A 24,523-nucleotide genomic window follows, 5' to 3' on the forward strand; every position below is an offset into this window, starting at 1 on the left:
AGAAGGTAAAATACGAACATTCTCTACTATCAAAACAAAAGAGCATCTTTCAGAAAAAAAAATATCGATATTTCGTCAGTGTTTTAATACGGTGAATGTGTACGAGCTAATATGAACCGTATCAATAATCACCTACGAGCAAGTCACAGCTTGGAGGCGAGTGGTGGACGCTAAGGCACCGTATCGAATGCGAGCGCGCTAACAAACGAACCTCGTCGAAAAGAAAGGACCGTATACTTGTTAAATAATGACGATAGTTGCACGTTACCAAGTGAAATGCTCGTAGGGATGGAGTGTTCTGACGAGATGAGCAGTTTAGTATTTAAGCGCGGGTCGGTGTGGCGAATGACATCAGTTAACACGAGCTCACTCACAAGGGAACATCTCCAAATAGTGGGGTTGTTCTTACCAGTGATATTTAAGCCGTAGCAGCGAAGTCCTCCTAAGTCAGAGCCGTTTCAGCCACGCACAATATGCGCGCTTTCGTGGTAAGTTTGCTCGCGTCATCATAATATAAAAAAAATATTTTGTTCTTTTTAGTATTACTCAATACTCTTTGGCACATGCGATTTGATACTTTTATGTTGTTTTATTATAGTCATATATGCATTACAGGTATTATGTGAGTTTTAAGTGCAGTGATCAGTGAATAAACGATAATGGATCATGGATTGTAGTGCCAAATTGTGTTTGGTAACATTTTGTGAATGTGTTCTAGGGAGTGAAATAATGACACTCTTTCTCTAGAAAAGTGAAAAAGAAATGTAAAATGTGTGATAACTGATAGTTGTAACAAGCATTGAACTTTTTTTATTCATAAATTCATCAAGTTCAAGTTTAAGTAGATTAGAGAAATATTTTCACTAAAAGAATTTTAAAAAGTAAATACTTTTTAAAATTAAAAAATAAATCGTTTTGAAAAGAGAACATTTCATATGTTAATATAACAGCATTGGTTGTTTATATTCAGTATAAGTACAATGTTAATTTACCGAGTCTTTCACTTGCAACTTAAAACACAATGTACTCATATTAACACACAATGTATCACTCGTGGTAATCTGAATTCTGTGTCTGTTCTTACTAATATTGATCGTTGCGTAATTCGGTTCACTAAAAGCACCGACGTGATGTAACAGCTCCTTATACTATGTATTCATTTGATGGGTTAGATAAAATCTATAACATTGCCAAATTTATTTTCCATGGACAGTATACAACGATATTAAGTAATTCTTGTCAATTTATATTGCTCGATTAGCCAAAATCTTGTCCCTTTTGACATTGATTCATCAATCTTCTTACAATTATTAAAGAAGATGGATGAGGATACTTAACATTTTGATATATTTAATTTGTTTTTCTCCTTTTAAAGGTACTCGCCTGTGTGGCGTTGGCCTATGGCCGCCCTGAACCTCCCGTAGGATACAGCTACTCGGCTCCTTCTAGCAGCTATGGAACTCCTTCTCTTGGACTCGGTGGAGGTCATTCAAGCGGGCTTTCCTTAGGAGGTCACTCTTCTGGTGGATTATCATTGGGCGGTGGTCAATCTTCTGGTGGAATTTCGTTCTCCAGTAGCAGCCTGAGTGGTGGATTTAGCGGAGGACTCAGCGGTGGACTTAGCAGCGGATTGAGCAGTGGTTTCGCTGGTGATGCTGGATTCTCAGGAATCTCTGGTGGATTCTCTGGCGCCCCACTCGTACAGAAGCACATTTACGTTCACGTTCCTCCACCAGAACCCCAAGAGCAGAGACTTCCCCGCATCACTCCTGTGGCTCCTCCCCAGAAACACTACAAGATCATCTTTATCAAGGCTCCAACTCCACCCACTCCTGTTGCTCCTATCATTCCCGTTCAACAACAAAACGAAGAGAAAACTCTTGTATACGTTTTGGTTAAGAAGCCCGAAGAACAACCTGATATCGTTATTCCCACACTTGCGCCTACTCAACCTTCCAAACCCGAAGTATACTTCATCAAATACCAGACACAGAAGGAGTCTTCTGGTATTGGCGGTGGTGCTATCGGTGGTGGTGATATCAGCGGCGGTTCTATTGGAGGTGGTTCTATCGGAGGTGGTTCATTCGAAGGTGGTTCAATCAGCGGTGGTATTGGCAGTGCTGATATTAGCGGAAGTTCCGGTATCGATAGCTCATCCCTAATCGGCGCTGGTAGCCATGGTGGAGCTGAAATCTCCTCTGACTTTGGAGCTAGCGGTGGTGATGCAAGCGGATCCATCAGTGGACATGGTGGTGCAACTAGCTCACAATACGGTCCCCCTGGTCATGTTGCTGGTCCCCTTCACTAAGCTATAACGATTAAGTTAGGTGGTAGGATACAACAACTGTTTACTGTATTTATTGCTGAGCGAAAAAAATAATTTAAACAATATTTTAAATAATGCTAAAATAAAAAATAAAAAAACTTATTTGGCCGTCTGCGTTTGAACGTATTGTATATAGTCATCTCTCCGCGTTCACCCGTAGATGATGTAAATGTTCTACCACATAGCTTAAGTAAAATGTTGTTTTGTCTCATTATCGCCTATCATGTTTACTCGTTATTAGTGCACAGTGTTAATGTTGTTCAAATTTAAGTATTTACTGCGACTGTTATGTTTATGTATTATAAATAGCTTTTTATTTTTAATAATAAAAAAATGTATGAAGCAATCTTGTTTGTTTTATAATGCCTAATTTGACATAATGGGAAGTTCGAACGTTGCGTTACGACTGAAAGTAGTCGTGAAAGGTTGTCTTGGCGAGACTGAAGGCGGTCTGTAGAAATTCGAAAGTCGTCTTTCCAGGCCTTGATCGATATTCATGTTATCGATGTGTGAATATTACGAGTAATATTATATTTAAAGTACAGGGAGTTGCATCATTATTTGAAAGCAATATATTTGGGAGGTGAGAGGCGTATAGCATTCTTGTAGCAAGCATTCTCGTAAAATTGGCATTGCGGTTCCAATCAGCGACCGGTTTAATGGATCAAGTCAATAGTATCGTAGCTCTAATAAACCTAATTTTCATACGTAATAGACATTTCAATTTACGTGTAGTTTGCTTATTCTTTTATCGACCTCAAGTCGTAAAAAATGTTGCAACTATATTGTGATTATTATTGAAATTGGCAGATTAAAATAAACACTAAAATTTGGTATCGATATTATAAGTTTAATTTCTACAAAATAAATTTTGATTCTTCGTAACTTCGTAATAAGCAAAAACATCTTCTATTTAAACAAGCATTTTAAGCGATATTCGAGCTAATGAAGCCTATAATTGCTTATATTTTGTTTCATTACTTATTATCAGTTAGTTAATTTATATATATTTATTTTATATAAAATATAAAACTAAGCATTTAAAATAAATAAATAAACATGACAAGTAAATATTTTCGGACACAAATTCTATATTTGCGGAACAATTCCAGTATGTTCCGTAAAATAAATATCTCATAAAAATATTTTGTTAAATAGTAGGTAATATATTATATGAACTCAATTAATGACTTAATTTTATTTATTCGTCGTCCATGTACATGTACTATCATGTTTCAAGTAGTTTCATGTTTCAATACTAATAATTAATCTATATGATACACGAACCAACAAATGTGCATTTATTAAAAATGTAATAAATTTACGCGGAAGGAGTGCTATGATATTTGGCAGTTAAGGTTTGGAGATATGCATAAGAAATACAATAAAAACGACATTACAGACATTTTCACACACACTCAGATACTTTGATACACATACTCACATTCAAAGGGAAACATTAACAATAGAGTTTATGTTCATACTGCTAAAGACAACACACGTCATAATTGTGTAATATCTTTCCTCTGGCATTCCTGCTGTGATTTCGTGAAGATTTGATTTGACCAATGAGCGCGGGTGGTATTTGAGTTAGCCGTCAGATCGTACCATCCTATTTTCGAGAGGATATAATGTTATATATATTATATAATGTTACTTAATACTACGGTGATATATTGGATGTTTCACATCTTATGCGACAAGAGTCGGGCTTATTTTATTGTATTAAGACAAGGTATCATCCTGCTGAGTCTCATTTATCTCACGAATCAATGTATGTTATATTTTTGTAAGCAATGAATGATTTAGACCAACCTTTCGACCAACAATTGACCAGAGAAATATAACCTTGTTTAAATGCTCTTTTATATTTGGACAAGTAATAATTGTATGTTGTCATGACGATGAAGCTCTAAGTAGACGAATATTATCAAAGAAAGCCGAAGCTAAAGATCACTTGTGAAATAATATACATATAAATTGTATTATATATTATCTCTTAATATTAACATATTAACAACAATGTAAAAATATTCGCAAGCTCGTTTCACAGAATATTTATTGCAAATATAAAAAAGGTTTATTCATCAAAAACCTTATTACGAACGATTTTATGGTTTTGAATAAAGAAATACATTTAAAGTTACGTAAATTATATATCTTTCATTTGCTTACGTAATACGCTAACACGTTGTAATACTTTATTAAGACTCGTTTGTAAATCATACATTTAATTTTTAAGTTGGTTTTATTCAACTAAGTAAACACAAATTTGTATACGAATTATTAACTTAATTTATTTCAATAAATAATAAAAATCGAAACGATGGGTTTGGTTTTTTGCGTTTGTTAGTTGGTACTTTAGCTTCGGGGTTTGATTTCATTGATACAACGAAGAGCAAATTGGTCATCAGCTGGTAAGTGGTCAACGCCGCCTATAAAATAAATACTAACTTTTACTTACGTCGCGAATGATAAAGTCCCTTTTGCCTCTAGTTAGGCTTGCTCACTCAGCCTTCAAACGGAATATCATTTTAATTTTCTTACTGTTTGGCGGTGATGGTATCTGATGAGTGAGTTCAAAGTCCTTCCACCGAGTAAATATATTACAAAATATTTATAAATGTATTTTGGCATTACTATGAAATCAAAGATATAATTGTGAAATGTTCATCAACATTGTTGAGCTTACAATATGATTATCGACAACAATAGTATTGAATGGTTAGAATTTCTGTTTTCCCTTGTTAAGTTTGTTCATTTCGCTGGTGCTAACTAAGACTTTAATAGCTTCACTTGAAGTCAATACAAATTCTATTTCACTTATGTACTGTCTGACTTTGAAATCCGATTGGAAACTTTAGCTTACTCAACTATCTGCCCATGTACAGGTAATCTACTCGATTTTAGCAACAGTTTGTTGAATTACTCTTGATGTTCTTAGATTTAATTATTGCAGCAATGCAGACTGAATTAATGTATACTCAATTAGTTTTGATAGTTATTTATATAACAATCTCATATGTCTAATATATTCGACATATACTTTAGCACCATTTCAAACATTTCCTTTCCATTTGACAATATTTATTGGTAAGCCTCCACATTCTCGTTGTTTTTTTATGGCATTGGTTGGCGAACGAACATATGGGCGGCATATTTATTTTTTACAGTTAAACAATCTGCCTACAATATACGTCTTGAGGGTAAAATCGATTTGTATGCCGTGACGGCAAACGGCATGATGCTCTTATAACTTTATGCTACACTGCCGTCACTCTAAGCTCCCTTGTATGTGCTATTATTATAATATGAAAAATATATTTTTAAGTAATGAAAGAAATTCTATGGTATTATTTATTTTACATTTTTTTCATTAATTAAAAAGTGATTCCATAAACAGTAATTTTGATCCATATCTCCCGTGCGTTTGGTGTCGGTCAAATTTTTTCTAGTTGTCTAATTATTTTGTCTTTCTAAGAAAATGTTTTTTTTTTATGTCAACATAAGTTTTTACTGTTTATATTTATTGATCAACTGTTATCCGATTAATGTAACGGCATGTAATAAATATGCCATATGCGATTACGGTTACATAGATGACGTGTTACATAAACTCCAAAATGTAATGTTGTTTTACGTCTTTACAGAACGGTAGCGGGGGAAAACAATGAGCCGCTTTAAAGCGCTTAACGATAGAAAATCAAACATGTCCACGTACAGCTGCCGGTTTTCGTTTGTTTTGTGGTCTCATTTTTGCCAACCAGTTAAATCTTTTTACTTTGAAATAAAATACTACAGACAACACATGGCTGGCGTGATTTTTTGTTTATATCAAAAATATCGTAGTACAGTGCAGTATTATGCGAGGTAAATAAAACGATCAAAGAATCTTATTATATCAATTGCGATTCAAAGTCAATATATCAAAAATACTATTTTTAAAAATCGATTTTTCGTAATCTATATTTCAAATAAAAAATATAAACTAAAAACTGAGGTTACACTCTAAAAAGTATGTATTACATAAAGAAAATATTTTAGTGTTTCATGTATTATTCATCCACACACGCGTGAAACATAAATAGAACACCAGACTCACGTTATATTTGCCAATTGCGAGACACCCGAAACCACGATTCCGTTAAAACACCTGCCTTTGAATATTATTTAGAAACATTTCCAGCGTAAAGTCCTTTTCGTCAGACAATAGGATTGACACGAAAGGACATTAAATGAGCGTTGGTTTCTTTTCACCTAATTCATGTAATAGCGTTTTTACGTTGAAGTCGTGCACCGATTCGTGACAAAAATGTCGATTAACATCGTGACTTGAAAACTGATTAAGATAAAATCGAAAGTTAGCAACTTTATATTATTTTACTCGAGTCTTTTTCAAATATCAAACACTAATCGAATAATAAAATCTACGAATAACGTCTGATATCTCTGGGGGGTAGGAAATAAGTTTTTTATTGTTATGAATTGCACTGTCTAAGTGGGTTACGCTTTTGTAATTCAAGTGCTCTTACGGATTTGTACAATGTGTCGTAGTGATGTAAAATGTATTTCGATTTTTTATGTTCATGCTGGATATACAACAGGGCGAGATTTGTAATATCCTTCATGTAGTTCCGTGGAAAGGAGACACCTATATACAAGATACACAGATACAGGGTAGGTATTGAATTTATCTGACTTCCAAACATCAGACTCTTTAGAACTTTCAAGTAGGAATTTGTTGAAAGTTATAAAATAAATAAATTAAGTTTTCCATATAGAACTGCTTCGTGAATGTAAACAGAGAATCTAAGCTTAAATTAAAAGTAAATTGTCGTAGTCAGTTTTTAATTCTGCTTAAATTTTGAAATACTTTGCAACACGGAAACGAATGTTAAGTGTAATAAGACGCCATGTATAAATATTTCTATATTAATTAAATAAATTATATTTACACAATACATAGAGCTTTTTTTCAAATTTGGAGTTCAAATTAATATATATAATTATCACTTGAATTATCACTCATAAAATATTACAACCAAATTTCGAATTTCGAAAGGGGAGATATTAGTTTGGAAGTCTGCCTCTGGGGACAGTGACTTATGTTGTATTGAAGTGGTTAACCATCTCTATAAAGATTATTTAATTTCAAATCAAAGTGATAAACAGAAAATTTCAACTAACTTACGCTTTCTCAGCGATCCCTATATATATATATATGTTTATTATACAAATGATCTTGTAAATCCTATATATATTAATTATAGTCTACATTCTTGATTAATAAAATTTGCAACACAAATGTTTTTTTTTTAAAATAGACAGTTGATCCTGACATAAGTGTGTTCGGAGCAACAAATAAACTTTCTTCGTATTTTTATTATAAGTAAAGTTTGGTGACATGTAGAAAGAAGAACAAAATTTGCTCGGTATAAGTCCTTTCTAACTTCGAATGCACTGAAACATAGTACAAGTTGTTTCGATACTCGTACTGGTTATGGTAACCCTTCGTCAAAGGAACTCAAACAAAGGAGTACAATAATTACTATCAAGTTAGTTGTATCTGCTTTTTGGACAGTTCTGCATTGTAGCCTTTACAAATGTTAAGGCTACGGTTGCACTGTAATGAAACTATAATACAAATATGCAAACTAATGTACGCTCAGGTCGAAATCCGACCATAATTAGTATTGAAATTTTGAGTAAAGCATACGATATGATTTTGCACGTTTCGAGCACATTTATTCTGTATCAAATATTTTTGTTTAGATATAATTAAATAAATCGCTGTCAAAAAAAAAAACATTGGTCGACGAAAAAGGAGAAAAACACACTGAAATGTTTTGCTTTTGCTTAAATATTTGTATAGAACATTGATTTTAAGCACGCATGGGTTATGATCTTATATTCTATTTCTATAGCATATTATATATATATATATATATATATATATATATATATATATATATATATATATAGCATATATGTTGGTGGATGGCCAAATTGACAATCTGACGGTAAGTTGTTACCACTCCCCATAGACATTGGCGATGTACGAAAAATTTACCATCCCTCATATCGCTAAGGCGTCACCAACCTTGAGAACCGGGATGTTATGTCCCTCGTGCCTGTAGCTATGATTACTCACTCACCCTTCAAAGTTTGCACAACTCCCCAACCAATAAGTAGTCTCGAATATACTGTCATATAAAAAATGAGATAGCGATTGTTACTAACTCACCTCGATCTAAATCTAGGTGCGTAAGGTAATCTCTAAAGACGATTAATTATTTAATCCAGGAGTACACTGCAGTAAAATTTAGTCTTAATAAATGACCATCCAGTATGACAAATAGTCGTGTTAAAGAAACTCTTGGAAGGCGACTGTCATAAAAACTGTTCTCAGTAGATGCTTTTATAGCATAATAAACATACCTGTCATAATTTTAAATCTGTAGCACTCGAACGGAGGGAAATAGGTGATTAATGGGAGACTGTTATTGCTTGCAAGACTAACATTTATATTTACTTCATTGCTATTATTTTTTTAAACATAGATAATCTAACACAATTAAAATATCAAAATAGAAACTGTTTGTTAATGACGTAATATAACATTTAAGGTTGAGGTATTCTTATTTAACACTGTATAATATGTACTGGATTTTTTTACTGGTATGGTTAAGCGAAAATGGTCTAACTGATGGTAAGTGGTTACCAACATTCATAGATATTGGCGTTGAAATAAATATTAACCATTCCTAACGTCGGCAATGTGTCACCAATCTTGGTTACAAAGATATTATGTCTCTTGTGTTTGTAGTTACAATGGCGTACTCAACATTCAAATCGGAAAGCAATACTAAGTATTGATGTTTGGCGGTAAAATGACTGGGTGGTACCTAGCCAGAATGCTCAAGAAAAACAAGAGATTTCGACAAATTAGTTCGACACAAGCAAACACACAATAAAAAATATCTCTATACAAGTGAATATCAGATATAAATAAATTAATAAACTTCAAGTATGGTTTTATTTGCGGTTGACCAGTTGTGTTCAGTACAAGGCGCTTCGTTTTACTTTTCAGAAAAAGCAAATTCATCATGAAACTTCGTCCGCTAAATAGTATTAGTTAGTATATTATCGTAAAGAGATAAAAAAAATGTTAAAAAGCGACATGTAAATCATTTCCGTTTCCTATTCACTTCCAATTGACTGTAAGTGCATGTATGGAATGAATGCGGCTTATTGAAGCGAGAAGGCAGCTTCTTGATTGCTCTCTAGGTTAGTTACCTGTTAAACCATTGTCGGCTGTTTGTTCAACACTCGTTAAGCATGGGATGCGTGTTCTGCTACAGCAGTTAAAAGAAATCGGGTCAAGTAACTTGTATTGAACTTAATATTTTTACATATAAAGGTCTATTTTATGATTTGTTAAAGTAGAATAATTAATGTTGGGGTTGAACTCAGTTTTATCTTCGGCTACTGGTAAAATGTCTTTAATTATATATTTTGTGTTTTTTGTATATTTAGTTAGTTACTTTAGAAATTGTAACTTCTTAGGTTTTGTTGTTATTTATGACATGATATATTTCATATCAATGAAGTTACTCTTACTTTTGACTATAAATATTTATTTTATAATATGCTAGCCACAGTGCCTGGCTTTTCTAAATTTTAAGAAAGAAAAATATCCTTATTTTTCTTGCCTAGAAAGTTGATATTCTTGGTTATTTATACCATATTATGCATGTATTATATATATATAAACTTTTATCTTGGTTAGCTCTGTTTATTTATGAAAACCGCATTAAATTCCGATGGGTAATGTAAGGTATTTATACTATGTAAAGCTATTAAAATATGTATATTTCGGTTAAGATTTAAGATTTATCAAAATTTATATGAAGTTTACATTTGTGATTGAGGTAAGGTATTTAGCATACACAAAAACTCGACTGCTATCGTTTAAGTGTTCCAATATTAATAGAACGAAACGACTATTATTATTATTATATTATGTATTGGATCAAATATGAACTAGTTAAAAGTTCTATTTACATTACATAAGTGAGAAAGAAAAGTAATTACAGCATTGATTAAAACAAAGCGAGCAATAGAGCGCCTGTTAGCGTTCGTTCGTAGCGTTGTGCCGATCGTTATCTGTTGTTCTAAAGACTTTTTGTTTGGCGCTAATTATTTACCGCAATCAATATTTTTCGAAAACAGAATTCCAGAATAGTCTTAAGAATAAAAACGTTCAGAGGGCCTCTAGGCACGCGTACGTTAAGTGACAATTTAAGAGTCTTAGAAGGATTGCCCTGTTTCTACTTGTTCTCGCGGTTCCCTCTCGGTTATTATGTTCTAAGAGCTTTTCTGATGAGTTGAAAAGAGGTGATTCAGGGTAAAATATATAGATGTTAAAATGCCGCGGGCAACCATGGACGAAGTATTGGAATTGTAAAATGATACTTGAAAACACGCAAGTCGGTGTATTTGACAGGCAAATGCCTGTATTTGTTTTGTCCTGGCGCCATTTGATTAAGAATATATAGCGGTATTATTATTAATTTATTTATATTGTATCTCCAAGGAGACATTACTGTTGCCATCCAATGAAGTACATCAAAGTCAGAATCAAGTGTAATTTTATATAGCCCACTACGGGGCTAACGCTAAATAATGTCGTATCAGCGTGCTCGGAGTTGACCCTGCAAATTCTAACCAAAAATATTCACGTGTTCTAGCCACTGAGTCATCTTGGCTCATACATAAAATAATCCTTTATAATCAGATACAAATCCCCTTTTTTAGGATCTTAATTTCATATTAGTCGTAAGCAGTAGGGTTTGAAAGTCGCCCAGTTCGAAATTCTGTCGAATAAAATAATTAAGTAAGTGTTATATAAATTTGGAGTGTTGAAGGAGTTCGTTGGAGTTGCCAAATTTTATTAAGATAAATAATAATCTATGTCGTATTTTAAAAAGAAGAAATAACTTTATTCAATTAAGGATATAGTTTTTATTACAATGAATAGAACATTTTGCGGTATTGTTTTTCTCCACGCGGATTAACATTTTAGAAGTTGCTCACAATTGTTCAGAGCGAAAGTTCTAGTAAAACTTTTGTGCACACTTCTTATTATTCCCAAAAGTAAAAAGTTCCTAAACAAACATATTATATATTACGGTGTTAAGCGTATTATAATTTTATAATAAAAAATATATCTTTAATGATATTTTATACCTCCTCTATATTTACCCTAAATGGACTCCTGATGATGGACACCACGGTTTATATGCAATGACACTGTAGGAAATATTACTCGTATCATCAATGTGCCACAAAACTTGGAAACTAAGATGTTATGTCCTGTAATGACGCCAGCTAACTCTCTCTTCAAAACGGAACACAAGAGGACTAAGATTTGGTGTTTATCGGTAGAATGTATAATTAATGGGTGGAAACTTATCCAGAGAGGCTCATACAAAGCTACCAAGTGAACATTAATTAAAGAATCGTAGAAAATAAGTCCAAGTTAACATTTAAATAGGGATATAATTTCATCGCATCCGTCGGAGTTCGATCCTCTGACGAGGCATATACATAGGATGGTGGATGTGAACTAGTCGACCATTAATTCTCGACGAAACTGATATTAATGGGAAAATGCTGCGCCAAAATGTAAAGGATAGGAGCTACGAACTTTTGGTTACCGTTCTCATAAATTCAATAAAGCAAATACTCATTTATTCATTAATCTCGTACGTCGTAATCTCATATGTCCTTTAGTTAACTCATTTTTTTTAAATATTAAACTTATAACAGCTATCTTTGTTTCGTTTATTTCGTAGTAACACTATTTTATCTTTCTTTCTTTCTAAAGATTCGTCCTACGCTGTCATAAATATATAACAATACATCATGACTTCGTATGTATATTTAAGCTCGTGTAGCAACTAACAAATAAAATTCGAAACATTTAAATAAATCGATGAGTTGGTCCAGTGGTTAGAACGCTAACTTATCCGATGATTGCGGATTCAAACTCAGGTAAGCACCACTGAATTTTCATGTGATTAATTTGTGTTTATAATTCATCTCGTGCTTGGCGGTGGATGTAAATATCGTGAGGAAACCTGCATGTTTTGTTGTTTTTAATTTTGACGAAAAAAAGACAGAAGTCTTTATTGTGTTTAATTTTAACGAAATTATATCAAATGTGTATCCACCAACCCGCATTAGAGCAGGTGGAATATGTTCCGAACCTTCTCCTCAAATGGAGAGGAGGCTTTAGCCCAGCAGCGGGAAAATGGCAGGCTGTTAATGTTATGTTGTTGTAAATAAAGGTATAAACATGTACTAATATTATCAACTATAGGCCAAGCGAATCCCACGAGTTCCCAAGTGGTCTACCCAGTGCTAATACATCCTGTTACACGACCCAAGGATATTTCTGCTAGGTTTATTCAGCAAGGATATGTAAAAATAGCAAGTGTTACATACAGATTTAACGTGTAGCACGATTAATGCAGTAAAAAATATCCAGTAGTGCAAGGGCTAGTCAAGGTTGACAGACCACCTTGACAAAGTCACATCTTACGAAACACAACTTTAAAAAGCTAGCTATCTTCAATATGGAAGTAAATAGAATTCGTACCGTATTCGTGGAAAACCATTAAATGGGTGCAGCACACCGGTAGGATGTCTTTTTATAAGTTTAAAAATATTAAAGACGTCGAGAGCTAGAAATTGTGTGCTTTCATCTGCCTTTTAATGTTGTGTTTATTCAAAATGATCTGAGTAAAAGTTCAGAACGACAATTTACTTACAAGGATAACTACGTGTTCAATACACAGTTTACTGTAACGTAGAAATGACAATTAATTATTGATAATCTTTACGAGACTCTAATTAAAACAGGCTTCTAGTTTTTGGTTCGTATTATAGTTATATATGTCAATATGTATACCTATGAATATTTAAATAGAAATGTTATGTATAATAAATGAACAGCCTGGTAAATACAGAAGTGACAGAATTTGTACACGTATAGATATCAAGTGTTCTTCCTTAGCTTTCCTTCACATATGAACACGAGAATACAAACACAATAGCGCTTGTCTGGATCAAAACTCGTGACCCTCGATTAAGAATCACGTGTTCTATCCACTCGTCTCCGTTCTTTGTAATGGTGACATTGAACTTAAAGATCTCGACAACAGAAGTTTGTCTTTTTGCATACATATCTTGAGTCGTTTTAATATTAAAGTATGATTATCTACATAGCATACATCAAATATAAATAATTCACGATAAGGTTTTAAGCTTCGTGTTAGTAAGATATGTACTACTTGTATTGTAATAAAAAAGGTTAAAACTTTAAAAGATATTCCTAAATTGTTTTTCGAATGATTTTTATTTTGTTTCATTGTTAAGATAAAAGCAATTACAACTTCTAGTTTTTGTTTCTATGCTCGCTTTAGATCTCTACGTGACATGTTTGTTTATTACGACACCCTCGAGGATCGAGTACGCGAAAAACGTTAAAATACTAATATCAAAATATTGGCTGACATATAATTTTGTACCAGTATATAATTATGATAAGATTATAAATTATAATATTTTGTAATACGTTAAAAATTATTTTGATTATATACCATCATCCACTTCAAGGTTTTAATATAAAGAAAATATTTGTTATAGCTTTATTGGATGTTAAATACTATTATAACTATTTTGTATTTTTAAATTTAGAATGATAAATGGAAATGGAATTCTTATTTTTGTTCGTATTTTAAGTGTTCACGTACCGTGCCCGATCAAGTTAAAACTTTGTACAGTTTGTTGGCAATTGCGTGCCGCTTTCTGGCAGAATACCATCACCTAACAGGAGGTGTGGCGCGAGGCTTTGTCGAATTGACATACATGTTAGGTATTAGCTTGTATAAAATAAATTGTCAGTCACATATAAAGTGTTCATTATTAAAAAAATGTTGCCATATCAAAATATACCACAAATAATAAGGTTTTTACGAGCAATTTTGAATAAATATTTTACAAGAATTTTTTAAATTCACTCAGTGTGGATGTGGATTTTATCGAGAGGAATCAGTAAGAAAGTCAGTAATAACTCTTTTTCAAAGATTAAATTACATAGACCATTATGCGCAATCAAATTATCATTTTTCCAGTATGAAAGTACAGAAATACTAACTCCTAAATTTTTTATTATACGTAGTATATTGTATTATATTTGACAAAATATTGACACGGCAACGAATTAATTATGTTTTCATGTATATTGGCTTATAATCGAATTCGTCGGCTTTAATAAACATAGCATTGAAAATGTAGTTAAATCCCTTTCGGTATTTTCGTACGAGGAAACGTTTTTATCACGTAAATGTTTTCACAGACTGATTGGCGACTCCGGTTCTTCTCGGCGAGGACAAATTATTTTGGCACGTTGTCGTCAACGTGTTTGTTTTTAATCAAGTGTATTTATCTTTACAAAAGGGCTCTCTTGAGTACTTTTAATTTGTGGTTTGTTAGGTTCAATTTAAAGTCAACCAGTAATGTCAACCAGAATGCAGATTTCCGAGCAAATCCAGCAAGAAATACTTAAGCACAGCAAGACGTACTTCATACAAATTACATTCATCAAATTTACAAAAGTTGTTAAATGAACAAGTTATTATTAACGTAATCTGATCAATAATAAAATAATAACTTTCGTAAAAATTTCGAAGAGGAATGGTGGCAAGAAATTCTAGGAGAAAATTAACCCACCCGCGTGTTCAGAGCAGGCAATAGTACCAGTCGTATTAATGAATACATTTTATTAATATTACTAAGAGGATATACATTCATATAGTATAAAATGAGGACGAATAAATTACGAACAGACAGATATGGTATAAACACCACAGTTATCAAGCTAAAGTCCAGTAAATTATTTTGCTCCTACTAAATTATTCTGTCTCAAGTGTGGTTCCCAGTAATATGGAAATACAACCGAAATGGAATGTATAAAATATACACTTAGTAATATTGTATATGTATACAGAAAAAAAAAATACGTTTAAACATCAGTTTTAATTACATTTATAAAGTAATTTCAACTGTAAATATCCTACTGATGGATAATCTCTTGAAAAGAAGGAACGGAGCTTATTAAACCACGCCGGTCTAATGCGGCTCTTTGGATACGTGTGTAGCAGATTATTATTTGGAACACGGAATTTTCTTCACAATATATCCTTTTGTCATTGAGCATAATGTGAATTATAAACACAATTGAATTTCTTGAATTTTTTCAAGATTCACGTATAACCGCTGGTCCATCGAAGATTTCGTTTCGTAAATGAAGAATAATATATAAAAATATCTGCTAGATTTCTGATTGAGGAATGAGTTAAATGGAAACGAAAAGATTATTGTGAATTTTATTTTATTTATATCCAAATATCACGACTCAGCCTCATAACGTTGTTTGTAATGTGTGAAAAACAGTGATTTCTTTCTTGATCTCATTATTGTTTTAAGAAACGAAAGAAGAAAAGATTATTATAGTAGTAGTTTAGTAATAAAATAATCACTCACTAATCAAGTTGAGTTCGTCTAAAGATATCGTAATGAGCATTCATGAACTACATTCGTTTTGAATAAAGCTAAACGTCATGTAATTTATCTCGTGGTTAGATTTAAGTCCTTATATACTTATATTAATAACGTAATTATTTAAAAAGTCAAAACGGCTACTGATTGCTTATTTATAAGCTTACTTATTATACATTAGCGTATCATTATTAAGGGCTTAAGCCTCTTATAATGGCGACCTCTCCTTAATTATTAATTAAAGCTTAACAATCATGGCTCATTTATTTTGTAAGTATTTCTTGAATCGGCACAAGAGAACAAATGTTTTTCGTTGTAATTTGCTTTGAAAAATATTTAAATTACGTCGCTATACAGTACCATATTACGTTGGATAAATAATTCAGTTATGGAGGATATGAGGAGTTCTAATACATTGATGACGCAGCATAAAGTAGAATATTCAATACATAAGTCTTAACTAAAGATTATATATATTCCATTTGTAAAATTTAAAATTAAATTGAATTAATAGTAAAGCATTATTTAATATACGAGGACTTCGAAAATAAATTCAGCTAGTAAAAGATAAATGTTTTGTTTTCCAATATTATTCGCTGAAGTATTTCACTAGCAGAAATCGTACGTACGAATATTTTATGTTTTGAATAGTAAAAAGGGCAGCCTGTTTTAGGAGAGTCGGGACATCGTAAAATATTTTATCTATGCAGCTCCTAGAGGAGTTCGGTTACGTGTACAAATGGGTGACGTCATGGTTTTATTATTTACTACTCCGATGGACTGTATTCTCAATAGAGATTGCGTTGGAAATAAATTTATAAGCAAAACAATATAAGATAAAAAATGTGCCCGGATCATTGACGAAATAGTTTTGCCGTGGACGGATTTAAAACAAAAGCTTTATCTATTTTTATAAAATGGTAGGCGGGCGGGCAAATATGCCACCTGGTCACCGCTGCACATAGACATTAGTGTCGTAATAAATTTAAATCATTCTTTACACCGACAATACGCCATATTTGCTTAAAAACCATTAAAAATAAATAGGAAATAAATTCAACGTTCATTTTCCAAGTAAACATTTCAAAGGATGAATTCGAAAATTGCTTAAAATTGTCAAAAAAAATGCATTAACAATCACTTAACATTCTTGTTTGTAACTCAATTTAAGTATTCGAGAATATCAAGACTTGAATATTGGTAAAGGAGACTCGCGTTATCGCTTATCTTCAAAATGGTTTTAAAATAAGACCTTAATGCTTTTAACTTGCCTTTGTGATAAAGTAGATTTTCGATTGTCAAACATACTTAACGTATATTAATTTCGTCGAATTAATTCTATTCTATTTTATATCTAAATCACTGCAATTAAAAAAAACGTTTAATATTTTTGTAAGAATAAACTTATTTACCATTTATAATAAATTTTAACTCTATTTGAATCACAGCTACTACACATTTCTCATTCCGTAAGGTAAGCTGGTATGGTGTGGTTTCGAGACGATCTGTTTCCTTCAAACCTTAAATTATATTCTGAAGCTATTTAAAGTTAGATAGGGTAAGTTAAACGTACACGCCTTGTAAAACCGCAAGAATTTTGTCCCGTCTTGTTATGGAAATTGGTTTTGTTATTATATAAATAATAATAAACTTAAAGAAAAGCAATATATTATTTTATAATAATTAGTCAAATTATTATTCATTAAATATCCTTACTTTTTATAGATAAATCAGGTAACGTTTATATTTAATTGCTAATTCATGATTCTCGGTCAGCATTTCGGTTTGAGCCAATATAAAAATAAATCGGTCAAAAAATTATATTGTTTGTAAGATCTACTGTCGAATGTTAGAACTTTTACGTTTCTTGGCGTCCGGAAAACATGTTTAGTCTATGGTTTGATTTACCTTAAAATCAAATTAAATTCGATATCATTGGACTCCATGAGTTTGCGAAATACAGAAAACATCAAAGTATGCGCATAAAATTAGTGCAGAATAACATCATCTGCGTAATATATAATCCGCTTAGATGGCCATGATCACGTCATACGAATGAACTCGCATAGTGGGCCAATGCAGTTACAAACTGGTTCCCTCGCTTTGGTAGACCAGAAATACCGAAAAGGTAGCACCTTTGCGTAAAAGACGTGACCAGAAATAGTCTTTGATAGGGTTATGGGGAGCGGCCTTTGCCCAGCCGTGGGTCACATAAGGGCTATAAATAATAACAATAATATACCCTGTTTCCGATGAGAAATGATGTGTGGCAGAAATGTCAGAATTACATCACCACTAAGTTTGTTCGTTATTAATGTAGGTAAGTCGTATTACTTATAATCACCCTTGTCACTGTCAGATACACGTGAACGCGTGAAAGGTGAGAAAGAGACAAAGCTCGGATCACTGTTGCTCGTTTCGTTTTAAATTTATTAATGGAACGTCTTAATATGGTGAATAATGGCTATGATAAATGAGGCATTTGAATGAAAAATGTTTTATTACATTTGTACTTTATAGTATCAGTTTGGGAGCTTGCAATTATTTCGGGATAAAATTTGTCCATGATTTACAATGATATAATTGAAGTTCAGAATAAATACAAACTGATACTATAGATTACTTTGATATCTATGTATCTTATATTTTTCATGGTCAATGGGCGACTCTTAATTAAATAAATAAGTATATGGCCGCAATTCATTTTTATTTATAAATTCTTTATATTATGATTAAACAAATATTTAATTTTAAGACCGAATCAATAATTTAGTATTAAAAAATTATTTAACTTTTTTAATATTTATATTTTATGTTACTTATTATCCAATATTGTTTTGTTTGTGTTAGTTATGACTATCGCTTTGATATAAGATATAAAGAAACATCATAAAATCGTTAAAATACGTTGCACAAAACTCGAGTCAGGTGCAAACTTTACGAGTATTTTTAAATATATTTTCATACAGAAATATACGACGTTCAAAAGCTCTAAAGTTAAAAAGTTTTCTGAATATATTCGGACTAGAAAAAGCTAAAACTTTATTAACAACGCGTAGTAAATGCAGCGTTTCTAAGTAAATAGATTCAAAGTTATAATACTTAAATAAATGCTGAATAATTTTAGACATGGTTCTATTGCCGAAGGAGATCATATGATCTCCTTCGGCAATAGAAATGGGTGCTGAAGATGTGTTTGTGAGTCTCACTGAATAGGGTAATTGAATAGGGTAAGAGAACATTTGCGAGAACGAGACAGTTATATCTGTACTTATTAAGCAGACAACATTTTTTTAAAACGCCTAACTGAAAAAAGAAATTACTTAACATTTATATACCACAAAAAACTGATACCGCGATTCAGATGATGCAAGTCGATGCAGCGAATTTCGGAGAAGATTTTTGGATAAAATCATGTTATATAAATTACGAGAAACTCCTTATTTTTTTTTTATACGTAACGTTGATAGTCTATGTAAAATATAATTTACTATACATATTTAGTATAACAGGCAGAGATATCGATAGTAATATTATAAACGCGGAAGTAACTCTGAATGTTTGTCTGTTACGCTTTTACAGCTAAACCACTGAAGTGATTTTGATGGAATTTATTATTTATTATTTATTACAACGGCTAACACGCGCGCACAATCGAAAGCAAATACGCGGGCGAATAATAGTAAGTGTTTATTAAAATATAAACGGCATCTTAGATGTGCGTGCTTCGTACACTATATATTTCGTTTAAATATTATATAAAAATTACAAAAAATATATATTATATCCATAACTATTTATTGGTCTTTTGAGCAAATCCATCGGGGTAAGCACCACCCAAATATTCTACCGCCAAGCCGCCTAAGCTTAGTATTGTTGTGAACCGGTTTGAGAAGTGGGTAAGCCAAAGCACGTGCGAAAGGGACTTATCTTAGTTCCCAAGGTTGGTGCATCATTCGCGATGTAAGCAATAGAAGAACATCAGCCTAGTCACCTTATAATTTAAAAAAAGAAAAGTTAGGTGTATAATTATAATATTGATATAAAAATTAGCTTTCGAGTGCCTGAGAATTATGTGATGCTGACCATTTTATACTAGAAACTCATAGAATTTTTAATCTTTGAATCGAACTAATTTGTGATGGTCTTTAGAAAGATAAATCCATATATGTTATCCCGCTCCATTACATAGATTGAATGTTAGGATCTTTTTATTACAGTCGAACTAATAAGTCTTCTCTCTTTTATATAAAAGCAGTGTGCGTCATTGACGTCCCGTCTTTAAGGCTTCTTCAATGGCGGGCGACGTGTTTACAAAATAGGTTCACCTTGATGCATAGAAATTTAAAAATATTAAGACGTTGGTGGGTGATATAATTTATATTTCTTTGAAAGCATTAGGTTAGTAATGTACTATTTTGTGATATATTATCTTATCTATTATATTTATACATACGTATATTATAACGCATTTATTAGCGTTTAATTATCTAGGTCAAATTTGTCATTATCCTGGATTAGCTGTTCGTTACTTCGTTAACGAGATCACTTATTTTTTATTATCGTTACGCGCATTCAATGAATCTGTTCGATATTTAAAAGTATTAAAAAACACAGACGCTTATGATTACTTTTGATAAGGCCAAATATTTAAAGAGAAAGACAATTAGAATCTCGTTGGAATTTTTAAATCTTTCTTTTACAAACAAACTCGCAGCTCAGGCAAATCATTTACGCTTTAATGAATATAGAATAGATTATAAACGGTGCGTGATCGTTGAAATAAATATTATAAATAATATATTGATAATAGGTATTATAAAGTCAGGTTTATATAAGAAATAAAACTTACTTTCCACGATTTGAAATATGAAATTGAACGAGGAGCCCATTAATCAAATTTATAAATTCAACTCCCAAATCTCCATCGTTTCATAAAAACATCATATCAAATACTTGCATATTTCTTTAAAGCTAGTCTAGCTACCGATAATGCAGTTTCAGTACCTTAAGCGATCGATTTGTTAAGGGGCTGTGGAGTGACAGGGAAATATCGAATTAATAACGTAGGCGTAACAGATGTCGCAGATAATCTCCAAGAAGATTGACCAATAAATGTCTAAATTAATGAAGATAGAAAAACTCTTACTCGATCTTATATCAATAAAACCGCCAACTTAATCATTTATCTAGTAATCAATCAAAGATTTATAAGATATAACTAAGCAGGTAGTTCTTAGTTATCTTTAGTGGAATTAAAGGAGTAAATTTATTTATGCCGTTACAATACCAGTATCTGTGTAGCAGGAAATTTATGATAACTTGGAATTCTACATAATTCCGAGCCCAATTAGTATACTTCCTGAGCAATGTGTTTATTTAGGATGCTAGGAAATATATAAAATTAAGCAAACCCCGCTCTGTTAACTCTGAATTTTCATCGGTCTTACCCCTAGAGTGTTTCTCATGAAACCAAGGCGCGAAGCAAAAGCTGAACATCCCGTGGTGCCGAATGCCACTGAGTTTCAAAATCTCAATGCTAAAGCATTAGTGACTCAAAATGGCACCCCATTTTAAAGAATATAACATCTTTTCTGATTGCTATTTAGCAAATGACAATCGGAAATTTATTATTTTTTTTATTTTTCTAATTAGTAAATTTCCTAGGAACATTGCACAACCCAAAATAATTAATATATTTCCTTTAAGTATTTTGGAAAATACACTTTTCCGTTAAAATATACACTGCACGATTAAAACAAAATTTCACCGTCATTTTAAGTGTATTCTACAATCCTAATATTTGTTCCCACAATTTCTAAAGGATTTGGCGAGTTTCGTTATATGATTGGCTCATATTTCATGTGCGTAGGAATTGAAGTTCAAATACATATTGATCTGGTCGAGTCCATTAACATATCAAACCGCTGTGTTTTTGAGGTGTTTTTAATGGTCGTTATAAAAATGCAATTCGGCAAAGTAATTTTGTCATTATATTATTATTATGTTTATTTTTAATCAACGAAATAATCTATTTAATCAATCGGTATCATCATATGGTTTATATCATAATATATTTTATAGATATAAAATTTCATAACTGCTTCGAATAAGAACGAAATGGATTTTTTTTAAAATTGTGCTACGCTCGAGGTAAATTAATTAAAAAAAATATATGTTTTCAATTGCCCTCGGAGTATAAGTTGTCTGCGTCATCGGTTGAGGTTACAACGCCACCATGATGACACGTCATTGTTTCGTATGATAATAAAAGCTATTAGTAACTTCCGCCTAATATGGGCATAAGATTTGTTCTACGGCTCCTTTACTCAAATCAATATATGTTATGTTATTATACATTTTAAGCGTCACTTTAATACTGAAGCAATTGCTTTGTCTAAGTTTACATTATATTTATAATTATAAAAAAAAAAATTATAGTAGGGCTTTGTGGCAGCCTGTCTACAATACACACATCAGATATTCTACCATTAATTAGAAATACTTGTTTCGGCTTAAGAATTAGTGAATCATTGTAACTACAGGCTCATTAGCATATTGGCGATGTGAGGGAAAGTTAATATTTCTTATAAAATCAGTTTCTGTGGGCGATGGTCACCACTTACTATAAAAAAATATATATTTATGTATATATGTTTCGATGTGATTGGGTCTGCCATCAATCATGCCGTTTGATCTTTGTCCGAAGAGAAAACAATTATCTGTTTAAGTTATCTTATTTATAAAAAATGATGTTCGTATATGTTTGAAGATTATTAGACTTCGATACCCTTTGATCGATCACAATATTGAAAATATTGACACATATTTATAGACAAGGTGATTGCACGGTCTAATTTGTTATAAATCTCAACTAGATGGCGCTGCAGCATTCAACCGCTCGTTGATAACTGATATCTATATACACGTACACGTGCAGGACAATTAATAAGTTTTGCTTTTAAATACTGGTAACTTGTAAACAGATACTAATTCTTTATTTATTAATCGCATAGAAAGAAAAAAAATATTGAAAAAATAATCAATTATTTATTCAATATATTGAATATAAAATATATTTTATACTTTGACGCATAGTGCTTTGCGACTATGAAATTGAATTCCATCTTTAAATATCGATCTTATTTTTTAACTAACTAATAGTTAATAAGAAATCTCAGTGACGGTATATTTCGTTTTTATTAGAAGTCAAAGTGTGTCTTCAAATTACAAAAAACATATGCTGTCACGAAAATATTACAATTTATTTTCCTAAATACATTTTAGTAATGACACTATTTACTGTAAAACTAGGCTATAACACATAATAGAGATATTTTTTTTATTTTCGTGACCGAGATGATCCTTAAAGATGATTTATTGACTCCCAAAGTACTTCATATTAAATTTAAGATAGTAGAATCCTTGTAAGTCGCGTCTGAGAGGCCCTTTTATACAAACGCCAACGATATATTGATGAGGTACTCGTTTTAATAAAAAGTATAATCATTAATCCTACTAGAGAATCCTCGCGACTTCATCTACGTCATATTTACTTTTGTCAGAAAAATTCACACTTAATTTTTTATTGTCAAATTTCATCATGATCGGCTTAGTGGCTTATAAATTGAGATGACGTAATTTCAATTAAGGTAAATTGAGGTAAATGTAGACGTGACAGCTTACTTTCGAAATTATAATATTCGTTTCATACTTTATATTGTTACAAAATAACTTTAACTAGTAGGATTAATTAAAGTAGTTCTCATTGATTTTTTTAATGAATTTTACTTGCTTCTTAACGGTTCTTTTTCATTCGCAGGCTGCAGCAAATTACAAAGGGTCTGCCTCTCTATATTTAATATAAAAACGTTACTTATTTACCACTAAAACTTTAAAAATAAAATAAATTATCTTCTATAATATCGACTTGAATTTCGGTCACACTGGCAAATATGAGAAGGAGAAATCGAAACTGACTGCGCAAGAAATCCCGATCTCACCTTGCTAAAAATAGCTGTTCTCCCTTGCGTTGCGCGTTTTGCGTCCACCCATGTTTTGAAGTATGTTTGGAAGTTTGATTGAACTCTCTTTTCCTGTATCACTCCCATAATCTAAAGTGACGAATATTATTTTTTTTGATTTAAATAATCTCTACATAGTACCTACATAAAGTCACTTCCCGCCATCTGCAGGCTTAGATCTTTTACAATACGCAATTGATTTTAATGCGATTTCTCATCAATAAACAGAGTGTTTCATGAGGGTACATGCATATTGTAGTAGAAAAAAAGCCGAGAATTTAACCTTTCCCAGACAAAAAAAAACAAGAATTTTTCGTGCTTCAATCTGTAAATAGTTTATAGTTTATTGTACCCGTGGGAAGCCAGGGCGGGTACATTAGTGTAATAATAAAATAAAAACCATAATATACATATTTTTAAAAAGTTAAAACAAAGCATGCCTAGTTTAAATAGATTTATGACAAAGATCTGGTCCCCCATCATGATTCCATAGTAGTATGAATAATTATTTTTATTTATAATATTACAAATAACGCTCTCAATTATC

At 31.9% G+C, this 24,523-nt stretch overlaps 2 protein-coding genes across 3 annotated transcripts in view; one reads left to right on the top strand and one right to left on the bottom strand.

Annotated features, from left to right (window-relative positions):
• LOC125076013 (frequenin-1) overlaps nt 1–24,523 on the bottom strand; it is a 172,477-nt gene that overhangs the window by 63,954 nt on the left and 84,000 nt on the right. The window lies entirely within an intron of this gene.
• LOC125076012 (keratin, type I cytoskeletal 9-like) lies at nt 363–2,636 on the top strand. Its single transcript, XM_047687932.1, has 2 exons — nt 363–488; nt 1,376–2,636. The coding sequence occupies exons 1-2, from the start codon at nt 474–476 to the stop codon at nt 2,306–2,308; spliced, it is 948 nt and encodes a 315-aa protein (XP_047543888.1). The 5' UTR covers nt 363–473; the 3' UTR covers nt 2,309–2,636.

This window comes from Vanessa atalanta, chromosome Z (genome assembly GCF_905147765.1).
Source record: "Vanessa atalanta chromosome Z, ilVanAtal1.2, whole genome shotgun sequence".
NCBI classification, from domain to species: domain Eukaryota; kingdom Metazoa; phylum Arthropoda; class Insecta; order Lepidoptera; family Nymphalidae; genus Vanessa; species Vanessa atalanta.